Source organism: Pipistrellus kuhlii, unplaced genomic scaffold (genome assembly GCF_014108245.1).
Source record: "Pipistrellus kuhlii isolate mPipKuh1 unplaced genomic scaffold, mPipKuh1.p scaffold_m20_p_70, whole genome shotgun sequence".
Classification (NCBI taxonomy): domain Eukaryota; kingdom Metazoa; phylum Chordata; class Mammalia; order Chiroptera; family Vespertilionidae; genus Pipistrellus; species Pipistrellus kuhlii.
Genome location: NW_023425574.1, coordinates 768,334 through 790,352, shown reverse-complemented (window position 1 = coordinate 790,352; position 22,019 = coordinate 768,334). Strand labels below are relative to the sequence as shown.

Genomic DNA, 22,019 nt, shown 5'->3' with positions numbered 1-22,019 from the left:
ACAAAATCCCTGCATTTTTCCTGGATTCTGCCCCATGCGATCGCTTAACTGGCGTATTTTAATGTCCTTTCCCTATAATACACTGTAGTCAGCTTTCAGAGCAAGTTGAGTCAATGTAGCAAATTACTGAAATTGAGGGTGATGTTGGTGGCCTGTGAACTTTTGATTGGCAAGTCTTGAACTCCACCTCATTTCTCAGGTTGAGAACTTTTATGTATGACAAGCATTTCCTATACTCACCCAGGCGGGCCATGGCAGATACCCCGTGCTCCCGGTACCATACCTGTGACCTTCCTCTGCCCTTGGCCAAATCCATGCCCGGGAAGGATCATCCTGGGCCTTGGCCACGAGTCCCTCTGCATGGAGTGGCCTAGTTTCACCATCGTGTCTTCCAGTAGTGCCCGCCTCTCTTAGGGCCACTTCAGGCTTCAGTCTTCTGCTCCAGAGGTGGATCATGCATTGTGTCCCCACACCTGGTGAGTCTAATTTTACTACTAACAGTAGCAGCCGTCCCCACGCCTTCACAGCTCTGTTCCTAATTGTTTGGAATTGGTACACGAGTCTCAGGTTTTCCTGGCAGTATTTTCCCTTATTTATAGAAATTCCTTACCCAAAGTTACTCCTTTTTTTTCCACCCACAAATAGGTTCTGCTCATTACTTTTTTTATTGGAAGGTATGTCAGGTTATACAGTTACACAGAAACAAATTTCAGGTAGACTAAAATGTTCCCCAATAGAAAATTTGAAAAGAATTGTCAAATTCTTGCTATCTGTAAGGAGAAACACTCAGAGTTAAATACATAAAATGTGCAGACTCTGAATAAGAGTGAAATGCTACCGACAAGTCATAGCTGGGAAGTAATGGGTGAGGTGAGAAGGCAGTTATCAGAGTGAGGGGATCTCCAGATCATTTTGGCCTCTCATGCCAGGGCCACTTCATGGACCAGCAGCTGGTGTGTCACCTCCCATTCTTGGGGCAGAAATGCACAGCCCAGGAGCCTCCCTAGGGGGAGGGCGCTGTGCTCACTCCCAGCTCCCCGGACACTGAGCCTGATGCTCACCAAGAGGCCCATGGCATCTGATCAAGAAAAGGCATAATGAGCCCTAGCCAATTTGGCTCAGTGGATACAGCATTGGCCTATGGACTGGGGCGTCATAAGTTTGATTCCGGTCAGAAACACGTGTCTGGGTTGCGGGCTTGATCCCCAATGGGGGTTGAGGGGGGCGTGCAGGAGGCAGCCCATCAATGAGGCTCTCTCATCATTGAGTTTCTGTCTCTCCCTTTCTGAAATCAATAAAAAATATATATGTATCTCATATAATTTCATTCATAGATATAAGTGGTTTAACAGAAAATAGTCCAACATTCTAATTCTATGTGTAATAATTAGAATAATCATTGTGTTTAGGAAAGGCATAAAACGTTCTAAGAAACCTTTATTTGGGATGTAAGCAAGTTTTATTGTTAAAATAATCCTTATGCTTTGGTTTCCTTTAGTTTCTCAATTTATTTTATTTTTTCTTTAAACATTTTTATTGATTTCAGAGGGAGAGGGAGAGAGAGAAACGTCAATAAGCAAAATCATTGATGTGCTGCCCCCTGCCCTCAGACCAGAAATCATTCTCCTCTCGCCCTGCACTGGGGATCGAGCCTGCAACCCAGGCATGTGCCCTTAACTGGAATAAAACATGGAACCCTTTTGTCCGCAGTCTGATGCTCTATCCACTGAGCCAAATCAGCTGGGGCTTAAGTTTCTCAATTTAAACTGTCTAATGTTAAAGAATTTTGATTGTCTTTACCAAAATCCACTAAACTGTGATTACTCTCCAATAAGACCTCAAGATGTTGAAAAAAATAAAACTGGCACCTCTGAAGTTATTCCCCAGGAGTGATGAGCTCAGTGCTTCTCCCTGGAATTACTCTAACCCTCAATTACCAAAGGGCTTCCTATGCAGCTGACAGGAGCCTCTGCTGAGCTGGGGGCTTCCTGAGTGTGTGCCCAAGCGAGAGCGACATGTGGCTGCCGAGGTCACGGCTTTTGGTGCACCTTCTGGTGCTGGATCAGGTGCCCATGCTGGTTGAAGGCTCGACCACACTCAGCGCACTCATAGGGCCGCTCGCCGGTGTGGATCCTCTGGTGCTGGATGAGCACAGAGTACTGGCTGAAGGCCTTCCCGCAGCGGCTGCACTCATAGGGCCTCTCGCCCGTGTGCGTCCTCAGGTGCACGATCAGCGTGGCTTTCAGGCTGAACGCCTTGTCGCACTGTGTGCAGCGGAAGGGCCGCTCACCGGTGTGTATCCTCTCGTGTTGAACCAGAGACCTCCGTGCACTGAAGGCGTGCCCACACTCGCTGCAAACATAGGGCTTCTCTCCGGTGTGCACACGCTGGTGCTGGATCAGGTGGGAGTGCTGCACGAAGGCCTTGCCACAGGCGTAGCAGCCGTAGGGCTTCTCCTCTGTGTGGATCCGCTCGTGGTTCATCAGGGTGGAGCGGTGGCTGAAGGCCTTGCCACACTCCCCACACTCGTAGGGCTTCTCGCCCGTGTGCACATTGTGGTGTTGGATAAGGACGGAGCGGTCGCTGAAGGCGCGCCCACACTCGCTGCAGGAGTAAGGCTTCTCCCCAGTGTGCACCCGCTGGTGCTGCAGCAGTGTCCTCTTGACGCTGAAGGCCCGGCCACACTCGGCACACTCGTGGGGCTTTTCCCCTGTGTGCACCCTCTGGTGGCTGCGCAGCACGGTGCTGTGGTTGAAGGCCTTCCCGCACAGTGGGCACACGTAGGGCCGCTCCCCTGTGTGGATCCGCTGGTGCTGAATGAGGTGTGAGAGCTGAGTGAAGGCCTTGCGGCACTCGAGACACTCATGGGGCTTCTCTCCCGTGTGGATCTTGTGATGCTGAGCGAGGTCTGAGCTCACACGAAATGCCTTTCCACACTCGTTACACTCATAGGGCTTCTCGCCTGTGTGTATCCTCCTATGTTTGCTGAGGACCGAGCTCTGGCTGAAGGCCTTCCCACAGACCCCGCACACATAGGGCTTCTCCCCGGTGTGGGTCCTCTGATGCTGGAGGAGATGGGAGCTCCGGCCAAAGCATTTCCCACACTCGATGCACTTATAAGGTCTCTCCCCCCCGGAAGCAGTTGGCTGCTGATCAGGTGGCTTGCTTGGGCTGCAAACCTGAACTTCAGGGGGGCTCGCAGGGTTTGGACTCAGACAGAAGCTCTGTTCAGGTTTGTAATTTCCTTCATCAATCCACCCTGGGTGAGTTTTATCCAGAATCACGGATAATTCCTCTGAAATGAATGGCTTCAAACTACTTTGGTTCCTTTCCTTGTTCTCATATTCTGAAACCACACATCCAAAGGGAAAATGTTAACAACTTTTAACCCCCTCAAACTGCAGCTCAGGTGTACCCCTGAAGGTGGCTGCCGAGGGATGGCCACAGAGGTGTGGGCGGAGAGGATGGGACAGCACAGTGGTATCAAACAAGAGAGGTGCCCAGGCTGAAAGGTAACCCTCTAGCCTGAGGTCACTCCTGTGTGAGGAACACATGCCCATGGAAGCAGGTGACATCCCAGCGCAGCCTGAGTCTTGCTCTCCCAGGAGTTCTCTGTGCACGGGGCTCCCAGAGACCATTGGGAGCAGAAGTAAATGCAGGGTCATCCATGACTTCAGGGAGCCCCGCTTGGCAGAGAGCCATGTACTAGTACATGCACTGCACAGACAATCCCACAGACACAAGACCACAGACTTGTGCTCGAGGAGCTGTGAGCTCTTCATGTAGATTGTGCTGGGGAGCAAGACGGCAGAGACAAGTTTAGGCAAGAGGTGGAGCCTCGGGGACAGCCAGGAGGACAGCGGATAAGATTTATCTCAAAAAAAAAAAAAAAAAAAAAAAAAAAAGATTTATCTCAATAAAACTGGTGAAAATATCAATATCACACCTTTGTTGCTGATGAATGAAGTAAAACTGAGTTTCTCCCTAATTGATTGTGAATTCTAATCAACCTTTTTCCAAGTAGACAATCATAAATACTCTACCACAGGGTCAGGCTAACCTCCCTTCCACACTAGGGTGCTTCATTTTTTTTTTCTTACATATAATTTGATTTTTTTTTTTTTTACAGAGAGGAAGGGACAGGGAGAGAGTTAGAAACATCTATGAGAGAGAAATATCTATCAGCTGCCTCCTGCAAACCTCCTATTGGGGATGTGCCCGCAACCAAGGTACATGCCCTTGACCGGAACTGAACCTGGGGCCCTCAAGTCCGCAGGCCAATGCCCTATCCACTGAGCCAAACCAGTTAGGGCCGCTCTTTTTTAAATGAACCAGGTAACCTTCATACTCTGCACATCCCATAAGTACGTGCAGGCAGAATCACAAGTGTGCTCTCATCTCTGGCTCAGTCACGCCAACCCATATTCCTTTCCTGGGAGGCCCCAGCTGGAAGCCATCTGCTTCCTCCCAGCCACTGGGACATGCTCAGCCCTCAGCGCAGGTGCACCAGCTCCTCTCACTCACCCGAACTGTCGTTGCCCAGGCCCCGGCTCTCTTTGGCCCCATGCCCATCCAGGACCCAGGGCTCCTCTCCTCGCTCCAGCTGGCAGATCACATTGGGCTTGGTTCCTGGAAGTCCTGCTCAGAGGAAGGAAGGTCTTCTGTCTAGAGCAACCCACCCAACCTGAGCAGCCGCAGGTGGGAGATAGCACCAGCCTCCCTCCGGAGCTGAGCACCCTGAGGAAACTCCAAGCGGCCCCTCCCGCCGCTCCTGGACGGCCCTGCCCTGGGAAGCTCACAGACACAGACTGGCCTGCTGAGGGGCCTTACCCAGGGAAACCACGTTCCCGTAGGTCTCCATCATCACGTGTCGGTAAAGGCCCCTCTGAGCAGGGCCCAGCTGGTCCCACTCCTCCTGGGAGAGCAGCACAGCCACATCCTCGAAGGTCACCTTCACCTGAAATGACAGGGGCTGCTGTAGGTCAGGCCACGTCTCCACGTCTAAGAAAGAGTGGTTGTGCCCTAGCCGGTGAGGCTCAGTGGATAGGGCACTGGCCTGTGGACTGAAGGGTCCCAGGTTCAATTCTGGTCAAGGGCATGTGCCTGGGTTGCGGGCTCAATCCCCAGTAGGGGGTGTGAAGGAGGCAGCCGATCAGTGGTTCTCTCTCTTCATTGATGTTTCTCTGTCTCTCCCTTCCTCTCTGAAATCAATAAAAATATATTAAAAAGAAAAAAAAAGTGGTTGCAAGCAACATGGGGTGAGGTATACCCCAAAATTGGGGGGAAGCCCTATGACACATGGGGAATCCCTGGGAGCTAATGGGGTGACAGGAAGGGATCATGGACTTCAGGGGACGTGCTGATATTCAGGCTGCCACTGGGAGCCCTGGGCCAGGGAGAAAATGCCTCAGGGGCAGCTCACCTGGGGTCCTGCTGCTGGTGGCAGGAGACTGGCCGCTGCCATCGCCCGGTTCCCTGGAGTGTCTTATGAAGATGGAACTCGAAGAATCCTGTGGGGCTGAGAAAGAGGAGGGAGCACATGAAGAGCCTGGCCTTGCCCTGCAGAGTCTGATTTCTGGGGAGCCCTGCCCTCTGTGAGGTCTGACCTGACTCTTCAAGAGTCAAAGAACCACACCAATTTAAAACTACCCATGCAATTAAAAAAGTGCAATCCAAAAAACAAAAACAAAACAAAACAAAACAAAGAACCACACCATTCCCAGGAGTGGACCCAGGAAGGTAAAGACCTTGGGAAGCTGGGGACGCTTGCGCACCTGCGGACTCTGGGCCTTCTGCCCCCCGTACCAGGCCTGGCCCACAGTCTGCTCACAAGGGCCTATGCAAGACCAACAGCATGTGCACGGGTGCCAGTGGCCCTCTGGTCTGGTGTGGGTGCCAGGCCAGGCTGCCCCAGAGACAACCCCCCAAGAGGAGAGGCTGGGAGGGATGGCTCTGCTCAAGGCCCACACTCCTGCAGGGACCCCACCCCCAGGCCCTGCATGCTTGGCTTGGCCATGACCCTCCATGGAGACTACTGACACCGCAGCTCTGCCTGGCTGTGCCTGCCAGCCCTGGTGCCTCGTGGGAAGTTGGGTTCTGATAAAGGGAGTCTGGAGAGAATCGGGAATTTGGTCTAAGCCTCTGACAGGGAGGCCAGGTTCTGGAAAAGTGAAGCTGAGATCTCTGTCATCTGTCCTGCTGGACAAAAGGAGGGACCAGTGGATGTCCTGACGGGAATGGGGCTCACATTTTCCGAAGTGCTGGCAGGGGTCTGCAACAGCACACAGAAGCCCAGCAGGCAGACCACACCGGGAACAACAGAGGCACCAATCTGGAGAATGCACTCTAGGCCACCTGGAGGGGGCGCCACAGCCCTGCTTTCTTTTCAATACATGATGTGGGTGCCTGTTTATCCTGACACCTTTCCTGAAGATACACACTGAACTCACGGCATCTGCCCCTCTATTCACCCAAAGTGCCCATTACCCCCAAATATGTGTGTGTAAGTGCAATGCAACTCTAATGGAATCCAATGACTCCTTTGTAGGACAAATTAAGAACATGGACAATACCTAAAAAGGGGACTGTAGAGAAGCCAAGAGCTTGGAACTTAACTTTTTATTATTATTATTTTTTTAAGCTAAGTTTTAGGAACTTAACATCCTCTTTGGAATTTTTTTTTTAAGAGTTTAAAGCAAAAGTGAGTTTATTATTGAAGCATTAAGACTGATAGCAGGGTACTCCACAGGCAGAGCAGCCATTTCTGATGACGGTCTTGATGCCAGCATGCCTGTCCTTCCAATGTCACGTGACAAGTTGTGACAGACACCCTCTGAATCCTGGGCTGGGTGGCTCTGAGAGCTCCCTACCTCCCCTTCCCCAGGTTTTCGTGCAGGAATGCCTTGCCCCATCATGTCCATGGAGAAACACCTTCAGAAGCGGCAGCTCTGAGCCCAGTAAGTGACCACAAACAGACATGTGAGCCATGAGATTCCTTACACTACCAATCCATAACAGAAACATGGGGGAAAGACTCTAGTCACAAATGGCAAGGAACATGCTGCTGATCCTGCACTCTGCACCCACAAAGCCTGGGCAAGAGCCAGATGGCCGAGATGAAGCGGCAGCTCAGAACCGCAGTGCAGGCCCGGCTCGGATTCGTGTTACTGTGGGAAGATGACTCAATGCGTGGTGCCATGACAAAGGACTCCATGCTCTGAGAAAATGAAACCACCTTGCTGGGACCGGTTTGGCTCAGTGGATAGAGCGTCGGCCTGCGGACTGAAAGGTCCCGGGTTCGATTCCGGTCAAGGGCATGTACCTTGGTTGTGGTGTGAGGTGTGCAAAAGGCAGCTGATCAATGATTCTCTCTCATCGATGTTTCTAACTCTCTATCCCTCTCTCTTCCTTTTTCTGTGAAAAATCAATAAAATATATTAAAAATGAAAAAAAGAAAAAGAAAATGAAACCACCTTTACACAAACCTCAATGAATCTTTTATTTTATTTTATTTTATTTTATTGATTTTGTACAGAGAGGAAGGGAGAGAGATAGAGAGTTAGAAACATCGATGAGAGAGAGTCATTGATCAGCTGCCTCTTGCAGCTGGGGATATGCCCGCAACCAAGGTACATGCCCTTGACCGGAATCGAACCCGGGACCTTTTGGTCCCCAAGCCAACACTCTATCCATTGAGCCAAACCAGTTACAAACCTCAATGAATCTTGAAGAAAGTTGAGCCAAGGCGAGAAAACAAACAAACAAAAAATAGGACAAAACAGATAATTTCCTATGTTATACGGAAAGTCTAATTACCCACTAGGCTAATTAATGAATAGGAGATAACATTTCAAATTACATCATAAAATAACTAGAATAAAAATGCAGGTAAGTTTTCATTAATTTCAGTAGTAAGGGCTTTTCTAAATACCCAAAATTTTAGAATGCCTGGGTTGCAGATCTGCTCGCAAAATAAAAATATTATGCACATCAAAACCGCCACAAAATCCAGAAGTGGGCCTAAAGATATGTAAGAATGTAATACACAATATCAGTGGTTTTCCAAATCAATGAGAATATGTATTACTCATGAAGTACATTTAGAAATAGCATGAATTGGGAGGGAAGGGGGGGTAGAGAATGAAGCTGGATTCCCAGGCCACCCACACCAAAACAAATTCCAGATGGACCCAACATTTTACCAGGATCAGAGAAAAACAAGAGTGTATTGTAAAAATAACTGTGGATTGGATTGGGGAGAGCCCGTAAAACAACACAAGGTCTTAAAGGTAAGCATTTGATCATTAAACACAGGAGGTTTTTCCACCTAAAAGAGCCCCATACCAGAACAGAGCGACCATTTGAGAAGAACGTTTTCAACGATTATGGAAAGTATGAACTGGCACATCACAAAGGAAACACAGAGGCCAGTCACACCAAAGTGTCCGCCTCATCCATCTCCAGAACGGAAATTAATGTAAGACACTGACCTGGCGAGAATGCGGCACGTCGAGGAGGAGGCCCTGGCCTGGACCTCGTCCACCGCCGGGGCGGGCGGCCTGCAGGGGGTGGGGTCGCCACCGGTCCTGCTGGGAAGGCGGTCTCAGCAGGGAAAGCCCGAGCCCCTCGCACCGGAGCCTCCTTTTACATTAAAAACAAAAAGCGGCCGAAACCGTTGTGGCTCAGTGCATAGAGCAGCGGCCTGCGGACTGAAAGGTCCCGGGTTCGATTCCGGTCAAAGGCGTGTACCTTGGTGGCGGACACATCCCCAGTATGGGGTGTGCAGGAGGCAGCTGATCGATGATTCTCATCTGTTTCTCTCTATCCCTCTCTCTTCCTCTCTGTAAAAAATCAATAATAATATATATATATATATATATATATATATATATATATATGCCTTTTTTCAAGCGCAGGTAAGGTGGACCCGGGAAGGACACAGAGCGAACCAGCCAGGGCCTCCACCGCGCGCCAGGCCGCTGCTCGCGGAAGGACTTCCACTGTTTACATGGCCGGCGTTTGTGCTTTTCGAGTACATGTGCTGCCGAAGCGAGCACAGGTTTGGGCTCTTCGGAAATTATTGCATAATACTGTCTACTACGACAGTAAGCAGGTGATAAACAAGGGGAAATCTGCAAACCACGTCAGAAATCGCTGGCCTGGTTCATTGGAAAAGGGGGTCAGTTACTAAGCTGCAGGAACACGACGGCGCCGCGGGGAGGGGGTGAGAGGCGGCGAGAAGCGCTTTCGCCCCGGGCCCCGCAGGATGCTTCCGGGGAGCGCGTCGCCCCCGAGGCCGACCCCTCTCCCTCCCGGGCCCGCTGTCCCCTTCCGACCGCCGCGAGGCCCGCCGTCCGCGGCAGAGGGGCCGGGAGAGGGCCTGACCGCGCAGGGGAGGGGAGGGCGCCGGGGCGGGGCAGAGGCCGGGGTGGGGCTGGCTGGGGTCCGGGGAAGGGCGCGGGCTCCGGCGAGTCCTCGCAGGAGAGGGCCGCCGCGAAGGGAGGGGACAGCGCGGGTTTTGGGGGAAGCGCCGGGCTCGTGCGGGGACGGTGAGGGCAGAAGTCCCGGCTGGCCCGCGCCCACCGCCCTCACTCACCGTCCACACCGCAGCCTCACCCACCGAGGGGCGGCCGTCCGCTGCGCTCGGGAACAAAGGGGACGCCCCGCCTTGCGCGCGCTTCCGCCAATCCGCGGGGGCCCCGCCTCCATAGGCCCCGCCCCTTCTCCTGGACCACCAATCCCAGAGCGCGGCGTCTCCCAGGCCGGACTTCGGCCCTCTCCCAGCGCCTTTCTCCTGAGTGACAGCGAGGCGCGCGCCCCGGAGCCACCGAGATCGGCGGAGGTCTCTGCACCGCCTAGAGAGACCACCTCGCGCGCGGGCCTCGTACTGACCTCACTTCCGGCGGCCTTCTAGGGGCTTCCGGCGGCCTCCTCGGGGCTTCCGGCGGCCTCCTCAGGGCTTCCGGCGCCCCCACCAGCCCCGCTCCGCCCGCCTCCATCTCTGGGGACGAAGATACCGCGCTGGCGCCCGGCTTTTTGGCCTGTGCGCTGGCGGGTCTCTACTCCGCTTGTGCGGGTTGCCGCTCCCTCCGTGGCGGAGCTTCTGTCCGCTGCTCCGGGACCCGCAAGGGAGGGCCTGGCGGTGGTTGTGAGGGTGACAGACCGCCTCGCCGGTGCTTGCTTACGGATTGGGGCCCCGGAGGTGGTGGGCGGCGCCGCGGCGCCTGCGGGCACTGTGGAGAGGTGTCCCGAGGGGGAAGGTCCCGGCCACCTGGGAGGAGCCGTGGGGGTAATCCTACACCTGGCACAGGTGTTGCGGCGCTCAGAGGTCTCAGGAGGAATTCAGCAGCGCAGGTTGGTGCTGCACGGGTCGGTCTAGCCCAGGCCGAGGCAGGTCAGTGGAGGACGTGCGCGATTAGGCAGCTGGGGAACCCGAACCGGTGTGCGCCAGTGTCCTAGCAGTCGTGAAAGCAGCTTTCTCCAGGGAACTCCGCTTATCACATCTCTCCACACACACACACACACCCCCCCCCCAGTCTCTACCGAGGACTGTGAAGCTGGGGGCCAAGGTCGCCCCAGACCCCATTCCCTGCTTTACACTTTGTCATGGCCTCGCTCACTAGATATTAACTTCTCAAGCACAACCATTTCTCTCTGTCGTTTCCTTCTGTATCCCAGTGAGGGCCAGCAAGCATTCGCATAAAAATAAAAAAATAAATAAGCATTGAATTCAGGCTGGAGGAGAAATGTGATGCCAGAGAGGGAAGAGGGAGCACGTGAGTCAGGAGATTGGAGCCTCCCAGGAGGCTGAGAGACCAAGTGAGTGATAGGTAACAGGGCAGCATGCTCTATAGAGTGCTACCTCGTGAACACGGGTTGGGATCTGTTGGGGTGAAGAGAACCTGTGTCTCTGAGTGAGCAGTGATGGGTTACCATTGATGGTCTCTGGGGCAGCCCATTCTGGCCCACGCCCAAGGTATTGACCTTTTGCAAGCCTACAACCTCTTTCCTCAGTGTAAACAGAAGCCAAACCCTTATTTCCCCACCGCAGTTATAAACCTGACTACACTATCCATGTCCTCTCCTCCTGGAACAATGCAGGAGGGGCCTGTCCACCCATGCACCCTATGACACCATGCTGGCAACCAGGGGCCTCCTGGTAGAAGTGTTGCTTTTTGATCAAGTCCCCCTTGCTAGGGGAGTGTGAACACGGCTCTGGGAAACTGAGGGCCGGTCTCCATCTGGGGCACCTAGCAGGTGCTTTATAAATGTCTGGTGAATGGGCCTGGAGGAAAACCCCAAGCCTGGGAGCTAGTAGGGAGAACAGATGGGGCAAGGAGAGCTGTCCTTTGTGGAGCTGACGCCAGGATGTAAAGGACAGAACTGGAGGCAGGGAACAGCTGCAGGTGTCATTGTATAGCGGCCCTGAGCAGGGGCTTGGGTCGCAGCAGAGCAGTGAGGAAAAAGCATGGGATCAGACTACAGATAGGCACAAAGGAAAGGTAGCAGCAGTGGACAAGAAGGTGAGGGATTGCTGGTGCGAGTACACACCACACTAGGAAAGGGTGACAGCAGTTAGACCTGACATACTCTGAACCTGATTGAATGTAAACACAACATGGATTACAGCCGCTAGCAAAGGACTCCCTCCTTGTGACTAATTACCAAACAAAAGAATTACTGTGGTTACCTTGAAGCAAATGCCTACCTTTTTTTCTACATTTGTTTACGGTAATAAATTCTTCATAAATATGCAGCCTCTATCTTTTTAAAAAATATTTTTTATTCATTTCAGAGAGGAAGGGAGAGAGGAACATCCATGCTGAGAGAGAATCATGGATCGGCTGCCTCTTGCATGCCCCCCACGGGGGACCAAGCCCGCAACTCAGGTATGTGCCCCTGACCAGGAATTGACCCCAGGACCCTTCAGTCCACAGGCTGAGGCTCTATCCACTGAATCAAACCCGCTAGGCCAGCCTCTATCATCTTTTCCCTACCAACAAACATGGCTCATAACATGTAAAGACAAAACGAAAAAGAACCAAAAGGTCACCTCGGGAGGCTGCAATGGCAGGAGGGAGGCAGAGAAAGCGTGCGAACAACACTCCAGTGGAGGGTCCCAGACTTTGTGAACAGATTGTGGGTGGAGGGCAGGGAGTGAGCCTCACAGCAGCTTCGGGTGGCTTCACTCCCTGGTGTGGGTCAGCTGGTGCTTGAGCATCTTTGAGCGCTGGCTGAATGCCTTCCCACAAGCAGTACAGTTGTAGGGCTTCACTCCAGTGTGAATCCTCTGGTGCTGGATAAGGACCGAGCGCTGACTGAAGGATTTCCCACACTCGATGCACTTGTAGGGCCTCTCTCCGGTGTGGATGATCTGATGTTGAATGAGATGTGAGCTCTGGCTAAAGCCCTTACCACATTCAATGCATGTGTATGGCTTCTCTCCAGTGTGAACTTTCTGGTGGTGAATGAGGTTTGAACTTCGGTTAAAGGCTTTACCACACTGGTTGCACTCATGGGGTTTCAATCCATTATGGATTCGCTGATGCTGAATGAGAGTTGAGCTCTGGCTGAAGGTTTTTCCACATTCAGTACATTCATAGGGTTTCTCTCCAGTGTGAACTCGTTGGTGAAGGATTAGGTTAGAGCTGCGGCCAAAGGTCTTCCCACATTCCCGACACTCGTAGGGCTTGTCACCCGTGTGCACCCCCTGGTGCTGAATGAGGGCGGAGCTGTGGCTAAAGGCCTTCCCGCAGACACCACACACATAGGGCTTTTCTCCCGTGTGGATTATCTGGTGCTTTCTGAGCACTGAGCTGTAACTAAAGGCTTTTCCACACACATCACACACATGAGGCTTCTCTCCAGTGTGAATTCTCCGATGTTGAATGAGGCTTGAACTCTGACTGAAGGCCTTCCCACAGTCACTGCATTTATAGGGCTTCTCCCCTGTGTGAACCCGGTGATGCTTAATGAGGTTAGAGACTCTGCTGAATGGCTTGCCGCACTCATTACACTCATAAGGTCTTTCTCCAGTGTGAACCCTCCTGTGCTTCCTCAGATGTGAGCTCTGGCTGAACGCCTTCCCACACTCTGTACACTCAAAAGGTTTCTCACCTGTGTGAATCCTGTGGTGTTTGATGAGGTTGGAGCTCCGCCTAAAGGCTTTCCCACAATCACTGCACACATAAGGCTTCTCCCCAGAATGAATTCTCTGGTGTTGGATAAGGTTGGAGCTCCGCCTAAAATCCTTCCCACACTCACTACATTCATAGGGCTTCTTGCTCATGTGAGACTTCTGGTGCTTCTTAAGGCTGGAATTCTGGCTGAAGGCTTTTCCACAGTCACTGCAAACATAAGGCTTCTCTACACCATGGGTGACCTGATGCCTAATGAGGTTTGCGTGCACATGGAATGCTCTTCCACATTCGCTGCACTGGTAGGGCTCACTCACATGAGATCTCTGATGATTTTTAAGAGCTGAATACTGGCTGAAGGCTTTTCTGCATTCACTGCCTATGATAGACTTCTGTCCCATGTGAATGATCTGATGCTGAATAAGATCAGTGTTTCCTCGGAAGGTTTTTCCACATTCATTACATATGAAGGTGCTTTCAGCTGTTTGGGGACCCTCATGGCTAGTTAGGTCCATTCTGTGTTGGAAGCTTTGGCCACACAGATACAGATGTGGCCTCTCTTCCACAGAGATTCCTTGATATGCTGCTGAGTGTGGGCTCCGACTAAAGCTGCTCTCAAAATCATCACAGTGCATCTCTCTCTCCCCTACGGGGTTGGTAAGGAGCACTGCTACTGGTGTGAGGTCCTCCTCTCCGCATAGGGACTGCACCTGACTGGTGTCATCATGGACTCCCCAGTCTCTTTCTAATACGTCCTCACAGAGTTCTCCTAGCTCAGGTTCCAGGGAAACATCATTGGTACAGTTTTCTAATATTTCTGCCTGTGCGTCTAAATCCTCAGAAATGTCTTCTTTCTCAAGAAACTCCTTGCCCTCAATCCTGGTGTCCCAATCTGAAACGACAAACATAAAGTAACTTGGAAGGAAACAGGAAAATACAGTCTGGGAGTGTGGGACCCACCAGTGTTAGTCCCAGATCTCTCGAGGAGACCAGGGAGGGGCAGGGAAGTTCCAAAGGGACAAGGTAGTATGGCAATGTAAAACCAACCTTCAGCCGCCTGCCCCAGTACCCACATCTCAGGAAATCACCTTCAGTCTATCGGTTTAGGTCGAGCATGTCAATCTCAAAGGTAAATACATTACAAGTAAACAAGGTTTAAGTTTATGTGGGCTGAAAAAAAACCTTCAATTTTCATAAAACGTAGGTTTATTTCAATAGAGACATGCTAAAAACAAAGGGCTGAAATAAATGAGTAATCGTTAACAAAATAATATAGCATTTTCTGAAAAAAAAATTTCTTGAACATTAACTTATCAGACACTGAATAACTGCACAAATTAATAAGCGTTACACAAATAAAACTATTTTTCTTGTTCCCCAAAAGGGAAATATTTCATGTTGTAAACACCAACAAGTTAGTCCAAAACTCAAGACGTGGCAATCAGTTGCTAAAATATTTGCTGCTAGCATTAGTGGAGAGAAATGGTGCGCCTGCACATAAGGCACGTAAGGGAAATGAATGCAACATGATTATAGTAATCAATAATTAATGAATGTTGTGGTTCGCTATTAATAATTATGTATAGGCCGGCCAACGTGGCTCAGTGGTTGAGTGTCGACCTATGAACCAGGAGGTCACGTCTTGATCCCCAATGCGGGGTGTGCAGGAGACAGCGGATCCATGATTCTCTCTCTCCCTCCCTGTCCCTTCCTTTCTGAAATCAATAAAGAAATATGTTTAAAAAATAATAATTATGTATAAAGGATATTGTAGAAATAAATTAAGTTATGAAACTTTTATTAAAACGTTTCTTACATACTGTTATATTGGCTGGACTGCAAAAAATATTCGTTGTTGGCTGCATGCGGCCTGTGGGCCACAAGTTTGACATGCTTGGTTTAGGCCAAAGTCCCGATGCCCTTCTCACCCACAGCAGGTCATCAACGAGTCCTGTTGACTATCTTGGCGTGTGTCCCAAACTCAGGCACTCCCCCCGCTCTGCTATACAGAGAAAACAGTACATGCCCTGCATGACATTAGTAAACATTCTACCCATTTTTCTTTTCCATGATGCATGCTGTAAGCTTCTTGGGCCCATCTGTTGTTCACTGAGTGCTAGCTAGTGGTTTCTGGGCTTTGCTGTGGGAAGTCACTATTTTGGGAAGTGGGCCCAGAGAAGCAAAAAAAGTTTGTGGTGTGGACGCCAGTGCAATGTCAGATTCTGTGCTGTTCAACACACAGCCTTCAGAGACCGTGTCCTCCTGCCAGAGCCACCTTCACCTTCCCCTGCTAAAAACCTGCAAATGGTACTGTGTCAGCTGAACACTACCTTGCTCTGTGACACTATCTAGGTGGCTGTGCCCATCTTTCTGAAGGTCCCATGGCACGCCAGGAGGGTTTGGGCACCTCTCTCTTGTCTCTTCATGCCTAAAGGAACAAGGAAACCCTTGTTCTCCTGAATTGTTCATTTGAATGAAGATCTTGAGTCTCTCATTCAAATTATGACACCCAGGCCATACTGCTGCTGTTTTCTGCCTGGACATTGAGCCACACTTCGCGCCTCTCACCTCCACCTGCCCATAGGCAGCCTGGTGAAGGCAGACCACTTCATCCTCCTAGTCCCTCTCCACACTCACCACACTCATGTTTCCCAAGCATGGTAGATACGCTCCCCTAGGGTCTGCCTTGCGTGGAACACACCTCACTGAAAAGGCCTTCTCTGACCACCGCTCCTTCTTCTTGTCTCCTGCACAGCCCAGACTGTGCCCCAACAGGGCTCACATCCTAGGGCTGGGGCAACCCCTTGTCTGGCCACAGTCAGCAGTGCCTGAGGTAAAGAACACCCCTCTTGTATTTCCCAGCCTCCTTGGGCCCGTCACCTTCCATCCTGTCCTTCAATTCAGGTCACCACCACCTGGAACTTTAGGAACTTGTTACCACAGTAGCACTGTCTCCATGGCTTGTCTGGATGCTTCTGTTCTCCATGCAGACCTGGCATTGCCACGCACTCAGTTTGTCTGCCCAGGACCCAACCCATGCATCATCCAACCCATGGTCCAAACACACTATGCTGTGGCAACCTCAGGGTTGGGAGCTCCAAGGTGTCTAGGGATAATGTCACGTGCTACTGGCCCAGCCTTTCCCCTCTGACACACAGAAGACTGACCCACACCATCAGCCTAGCCTTCCTTTGCCACAGTGTTTCTGACTAGGTTACTCCGCCCAGGTGTCCCAAGTTTAACAGTCCCATGTAGGAGTGTCCCCTTGCAGAACAACCCTCATCATGTCCCAGTGAAGAAAGCTAGTACTGAGTAACCATCCTGATCACCACTGAGGGCCACAGAAGAGCAAAGCTAATGAGTGGTTAGGAAGGACTCGGCCAGGCTTTGAAGGGGATGGAAGCAGCTGGTCAGAGAGAAGGAAGACAGAGTAGGCCAAGACCTGCAGAGCTCTGAGGGAAAAGGACTATCACCACTATTGTTTGGGCCAGTCAGGGATCAGCTGGCAACCATCACACTACACTCCTGTATGTCAGGCTGGGAAACCAAAGTGCCACACTCAGGACACCAGGGCAGTCGGGGTGTCCTGTGGGCTCCAGTGGGGAACTTGGTCCCAGTACCTGGCTGCTGGTGGAGAGGGGGGATGATTCCAAGCTCAGTGTCACTGCAGTCTAGTGGCTTACAGAATGCAGATGCAGGGTTGGTCGTGGTGGTAGCATCATTCACACAAGCCTGGGCTGAAGGGGTGCAAGGGGATGGTCCAGGAACTGAGGGCTCCATTTCTGCCTCGTCAGGGCGAGTTCTGAGGCTGGGCATGCCTGGGACCTGGAGGCAGAAAGGACACTGTTGATTTGCAGGAGGGATAGCCCCAGGGACCCATCCTCCACCCCTGTAACCCCAAGGCCTGAAAGCCTGATGCTGAGTCTCGGGGACCACCACCACATTCCCTAATCCTGGATCCAAGTAGTGTCACCCAGCCACAGGGACGCAGATTCCTGAGCCAGAGCTCCAGGTGTGTAGGTAGGGTACACAGTGGCCTGTGTGCACACTGTGGAAGAGCCCAGGCCTGCCATGACAGGAAGACAGCAGCCCCCACAGAGCCTTCCTGACAATGCCCCGATGGTGGACCACCTGTCCCCCTTAGGAGACCATCAGCCACAGTTTGGGTAGCTAGGGGCAGCCTGTGCTGCATACAGGTGCACGGTCGTCATGGTGGCATAATAGTGGTTAGTTCTGTCAGAGCTGTGCCCTCCCAGCAGCATCCACAATGGCTATCTTCATCTCCTCATCTCCTCCCTCCTGAGCCATCCTCTCTCTCCACCAGCACCTCCCTCCAAGACTCTATATCTCTTTTTTGAGTTGGTGCTCCAGGGTTACTTTTGTGCCCACACCAACTCCCTAGGTTAATTTGTCCAGGCCTGAGGCATCAACAACCCTTATCACCCTAAACGGTTTGGCATCCCAGGTTCTAGGGCATGTACCTTGGTTGTGGGCACAACCCCAGTAGGTGTGCAGGAGGCAGCTGATCCATGTTTCTCTCTCATCGATGTTTCTAACTCTCTATCCCTCTCCCTTCCTCTATTTTAAAAATCAATGAAATATATTTAAAGCAAACAAACAAAAACAACCCTTATCCTGTAAATACTCCCAAAATGTGATCATCTCTCCAGCTCTGTTCTCTCTGAGCAGGAAGACAAAACATTCCCCCCTGAATACACGACAAAGTGTCAGACGCAGGACACCAGGGCAGCCAGTCCAGCCCAACTTCCCTTCTGGCCTCTAGCCTTGGTCCCTCAAGTTCATGAAGCACTCTGCCTCTAATTGTAACACAGACAACTAATGGGATCGCAGGGGGACACAGACAAAGTCCCTCCAGAAGGGCTCCAGTGTTGAACTCGGTCCCAGGACCTGGCTGCTGATGGTGAGCACCGTGTTTCCCAGCTCATTGTTACTGCAGTGCCACTGACTCCCCACCCATCCTATTTGCCATCTTTGTGCAAATCCACTGTGTCCCCAGCCGCTCACCCAGGAGTTGGGTAACACCCCTTCCTTAGCCCTTTTTTCACAGTGTACCATCAATGGGTACATTGACCCTTCTATCATTGCCTATCAATCTATGGACTGGAATTAAAAGAAAATTTTTTTGATTGTTTTGAGAGAGGAAGAAGTGGTGGGGTGAGAGGAACACTCATTTGTTGTTCCACTTATTTATGCATTCAATTGTTGGTTCTTGGATGTGCTTTTACATACTAAGCCTTTTGTATCAATCAGGACGACGTTGTAATTGAGCTGCCTGCCCAAGTTGGATTTTTCATATTTGAAACATCTTTTCTGTGTTTTCCCAACCACCACCATATGCCAATCAGGACTTGTCTGGGATGTTGTGTAGATACAGCAGTGAGAGTTGACACGCAGGGACTCAATGGGGAGACAGATCAGATAGCAAATGGATTATTGAGATGGGCAAGTGTTCTGGGCAGAGGCAGTAGGGGAGGGCCGAAGGCCTATGGCTCGGGAGCATTTAAACCAGGCGCAGAAGGGTTTTAGGCTAGACCTGCTTAGAAAGGTGGAAGGAGGCATGGGTGAGATGTGGTAGGGGTGTTCTTGGGGCTCAGAGGCAGGGTTCCCGGGGAGGCAGCCTGTAAGAAGCCTTGGCTGTCTGTGAAGGTGAGGCACCAGCCACATTCTATGTTAAGAGACAGAACTAGGAAGATCAGGCTGGTAAAAGTGGTAAGCAGGAAGAGCACTGACTTAAGGCACCTGTCTGTGTGTCAGCAGAACAGAGCAGATGTCACTTTCATGGTGGGGGAGGGGGGGGAGTGTCACGCTCCCTCTCCCAAGGGGAGACTCATTTATTTGCAATATTCAGGCAGTTCGTTTAATTTTAAAATTCTTGAAATCATTACCACTGCCACCAAATGGGCACAACTCTACGGCTCAAATTTCAAAGGTAGGAAAAGGCTTTAGGAGGTACCTCAGCGCCCTCCCCAGTTTCTCATGTACCCTTCCAGGTTATTCTAAGCTACATTTTGTCTTTTCGTTGTAAATTGTAACAAACTGTCCTCATTTTAGATCTCGTTCTTCTTATCCCAGTGGGACCTTGGCCAGGAGGACATAGATACCCAATCGGGGGTAGCAATAATGCCCATCCTACCCGCGTACACATCTGAATGCCTGGAATCTGTGGGGATACTACATTACACAGCAAAACGGACTCTGCAGAGGGAACTGTGGCTATGCGCCTGGGTTAGCTTCCTGAATTACAAGAAATGACGTGTTGTCGCTGACTCTGACACACAGGGGTCACGGGCCTCCAGGAGATAAAGGAGTCAGCAGGGAAACATGCACTCAGAGCAACAACATCAAGAAACTATTCTTCCCATGAACTTGGAAGCAAGATCCCATGGTTCAGGGCTCAGCCTGGCAGTGAACAGGGACAAGTGGAAGGACAAGCAGTCCCCAGTCCACGGCAGGCACCATCCACAGGAAGGGCGTGACCCACCGCTCACCGCACTCCCGAGAGCGCAAATCCCCCCGACTCCCCGGAGAGCGAATCCACCGCCGAGGAGGCCTCCAGGCAGTGGTCCAGCGCCGCGCGACGCCCCACCTCTCACCCGGCCCTGCGTCCCCACGAAGCCCCTTCCTCCCCGCAGCCCCGCGCTCCAGGCCGCACTCACCGCACAGCCGCCCCTGCACTTCGCGGCAGCTGCGCCGGGCGGCCCCCCGCCAGCCTCCGGGCCGGAGCAGGCCGGCCCCTGCGGTGCCCCCCAGAAAGCGCCCCCGGCCCTCCCGCCCCAGGGCTCGGCAGCCCCCGCCCCGCCGCCCGCGGTGCCCACGCCACCCTCCGGCCCGCGCTGGGCAGTCCGGGGCCGGCACACACCCCGTGGGCACGGACATCGCGCGGGAGGGTGGCCGGCTCGGCGCAGTTTCCCCCTCGCGCGCTGGAATCGCTCAGGGAAGGGGCGATGCCGCGGCCGCTAAGTGGCTTGGCCCGGAGGCGGACTCCAGAAGTCCCGCCCCAACTTCCTGTGGGAGGGACCCCACCGGGCCGAGCCAGCGTTGCCGCTCTAGGCAGCTGGAGGCCTCAGCGACTCGGTGGTTCCCAGCCAGCTAGCCACTGTTAGAACCGGTCCACGCAACTAATGGGGTGGTAACGAAGTAGAAAAAAAAAAGAAAAAAAGATTAAAAACGCAGGTAGAATTTTATATACCTCTGTGTGGACTTTGATACACAACTTCTAAAATCTTAACAGACTGTAACTTGATAAAAAAAAAAAAAATAAGACTGCACGTGAAAGACCTGAATCCGTCAATCCAATGATTACAACCAATAGATTGAAAAGGTACAGAAGAATTTATACATCCCTATGTTCATAGCAGCACAATTTTTAAAAATATATATATTTTTTAAATTTATTTCATAGAGGAAGGGAGAGATATAGAAACATCAATGATGAGAGAAAATCACTGACCGGCTGTCTCCCGCAGGCCCCTCACTGGGAACTGAACGAGCCTGCAACACAGGCATGTGCTCTGGGCCATAATTGAACAAGAAACCCTTAAGTCCACAGGCCAACGCTTTATCCACTGAGCCAAACCAGCTAGGGCAGCAGCTCAATTTTTTATAGCTAGTATCTGAAAACAGCCCAAGTGCCCATGAACAGATGAGTGGATAAAAAAGCTGTGGTACATTTACACCATGAAATACTATGCAACAGTAAAAAGAAGAAGAAGAAGAAGAAGGATCTCTTACCCTTTGAAACAGCATGGAGAAGCCTGGAGAGTATTACGCTAATTGAAATTATTGGAAGCTGCCCATTGCCTTCACCAGCAGAAGGAGGTGGATAAGGAGTCCGGAAGGCCGGTCAACCTTGAGGCTCTGGCAAGGGTCAAAGCCAAACACCCACTGTAGGGTGGAGACAAAGGTAGCTAAAGCAACTCCACCATTTAGTCTCATGTAACTTCTTACTGATAGGATAATTCGCCTGTTAGTGGAAATTGCCTGCCTAAAGGCCATCAGTGGATCCCAAACCTGAATGAAAGGGTTCTCAAGGCCAGAGCAAAGTGGAGTTCTCTCTTGGGCTTCCACCTGGCCAATTCTCAAATTAGTATTTTCCTGTCTCTCATTTGTGTGCAGCCTCTTCCAGAACCCGACCCTGAACCTGAGCCCTGAACTACGCAGTACATGGGGGGGTACATTTGCACTAAATAAGCGAGTCAGAGAAAGACAAGTATCACATGATGTTACTCATATGTGAAATCTAATGAATAAATAAACTGATGAACAAAATAGATCTAGAGACATACAAGCATAGAACAGACTGAGGAAGCTCAGAGGGAAGATGGGGTAGGGTGAGTGGCTGGGAAGAAATCAACCGAAAAACTTGTATGCATATATGCACAACCCATGGACAGACAACATGGTGGTGAAGGTCTGAGGTGGGGGGTGTGGGTGGGGATGGGCTAGAAGGGGTCAAGGGAGGGAAAGGGGGAAATATGTAATATGTTCCACAAAAATATTAAAAACCAAAACAGGTATTTTTATTGAATTTTGTTAAATTTGTTTATAGGTTTATTTTGAGGAAAATTAATACAGTTATAATATCAAATTTTCCAATACAGTAATATAGAATTTCTCTCCATTCATTCAAATTACCTATTTTTGCTGTTGATAATCCTCACCCAATAATATTTTCCTATTAATTTTTTAATATATATTTTATTGATTTTTTACAGGGAGGAAGAGAGAGGGATAGAGAGTTAGAAACATCTATGAGAGAGAAATATCCATCAACTGCCTCTTGCACACCCCCTACTGGGGATATGCCCGCCACCCAGGTACATCCCCTTGACTGGAATCGAACCTGGGACCCTTCAGTCCACA

General features: G+C 51.2%; 2 protein-coding genes across 9 annotated transcripts; both read right to left on the bottom strand.

Moving 5' to 3' along the window:
• Nucleotides 1–1,216: 1,216 nt before the first annotated feature.
• Nucleotides 1,217–9,723, bottom strand: ZNF250 (zinc finger protein 250). 7 transcript variants are annotated; one of them, XM_036422504.2, is made up of 5 exons: nt 9,596–9,722; nt 5,423–5,518; nt 4,831–4,972; nt 4,525–4,638; nt 1,217–3,346 (listed from the first exon to the last, which is right to left on the bottom strand). In XM_036422504.2, exons 2-5 carry the CDS (start codon nt 5,462–5,464, stop codon nt 2,031–2,033), a joined length of 1,614 nt encoding a protein of 537 aa, XP_036278397.1. In that variant the 5' UTR covers nt 5,465–5,518; nt 9,596–9,722; the 3' UTR covers nt 1,217–2,030. The 7 variants fall into 7 exon arrangements, with proteins under 7 accessions (XP_036278397.1, XP_036278400.1, XP_036278402.1 ...); XM_036422507.2 differs by having other exon boundaries at nt 4,831–4,957; nt 9,596–9,721; XM_036422509.2 differs by having other exon boundaries at nt 4,831–4,957; nt 5,423–5,510; nt 9,596–9,657.
• Nucleotides 9,724–11,839: 2,116 nt separating this feature from the next.
• ZNF16 (zinc finger protein 16) lies at nt 11,840–20,169 on the bottom strand. Of its 2 annotated transcripts, none has more exons than XM_036422502.2 (3): nt 20,017–20,169; nt 16,757–16,961; nt 11,840–14,028 (listed from the first exon to the last, which is right to left on the bottom strand). In XM_036422502.2, the coding sequence occupies exons 2-3, from the start codon at nt 16,950–16,952 to the stop codon at nt 12,185–12,187; spliced, it is 2,040 nt and encodes a 679-aa protein (XP_036278395.1). In that variant the 5' UTR covers nt 16,953–16,961; nt 20,017–20,169; the 3' UTR covers nt 11,840–12,184. The 2 variants fall into 2 exon arrangements, with proteins under 2 accessions (XP_036278395.1, XP_036278396.1); XM_036422503.2 differs by lacking the exon at nt 20,017–20,169 and adding an exon at nt 19,814–19,933.
• Between the last annotated feature and the right edge of the window lie 1,850 nt (nt 20,170–22,019).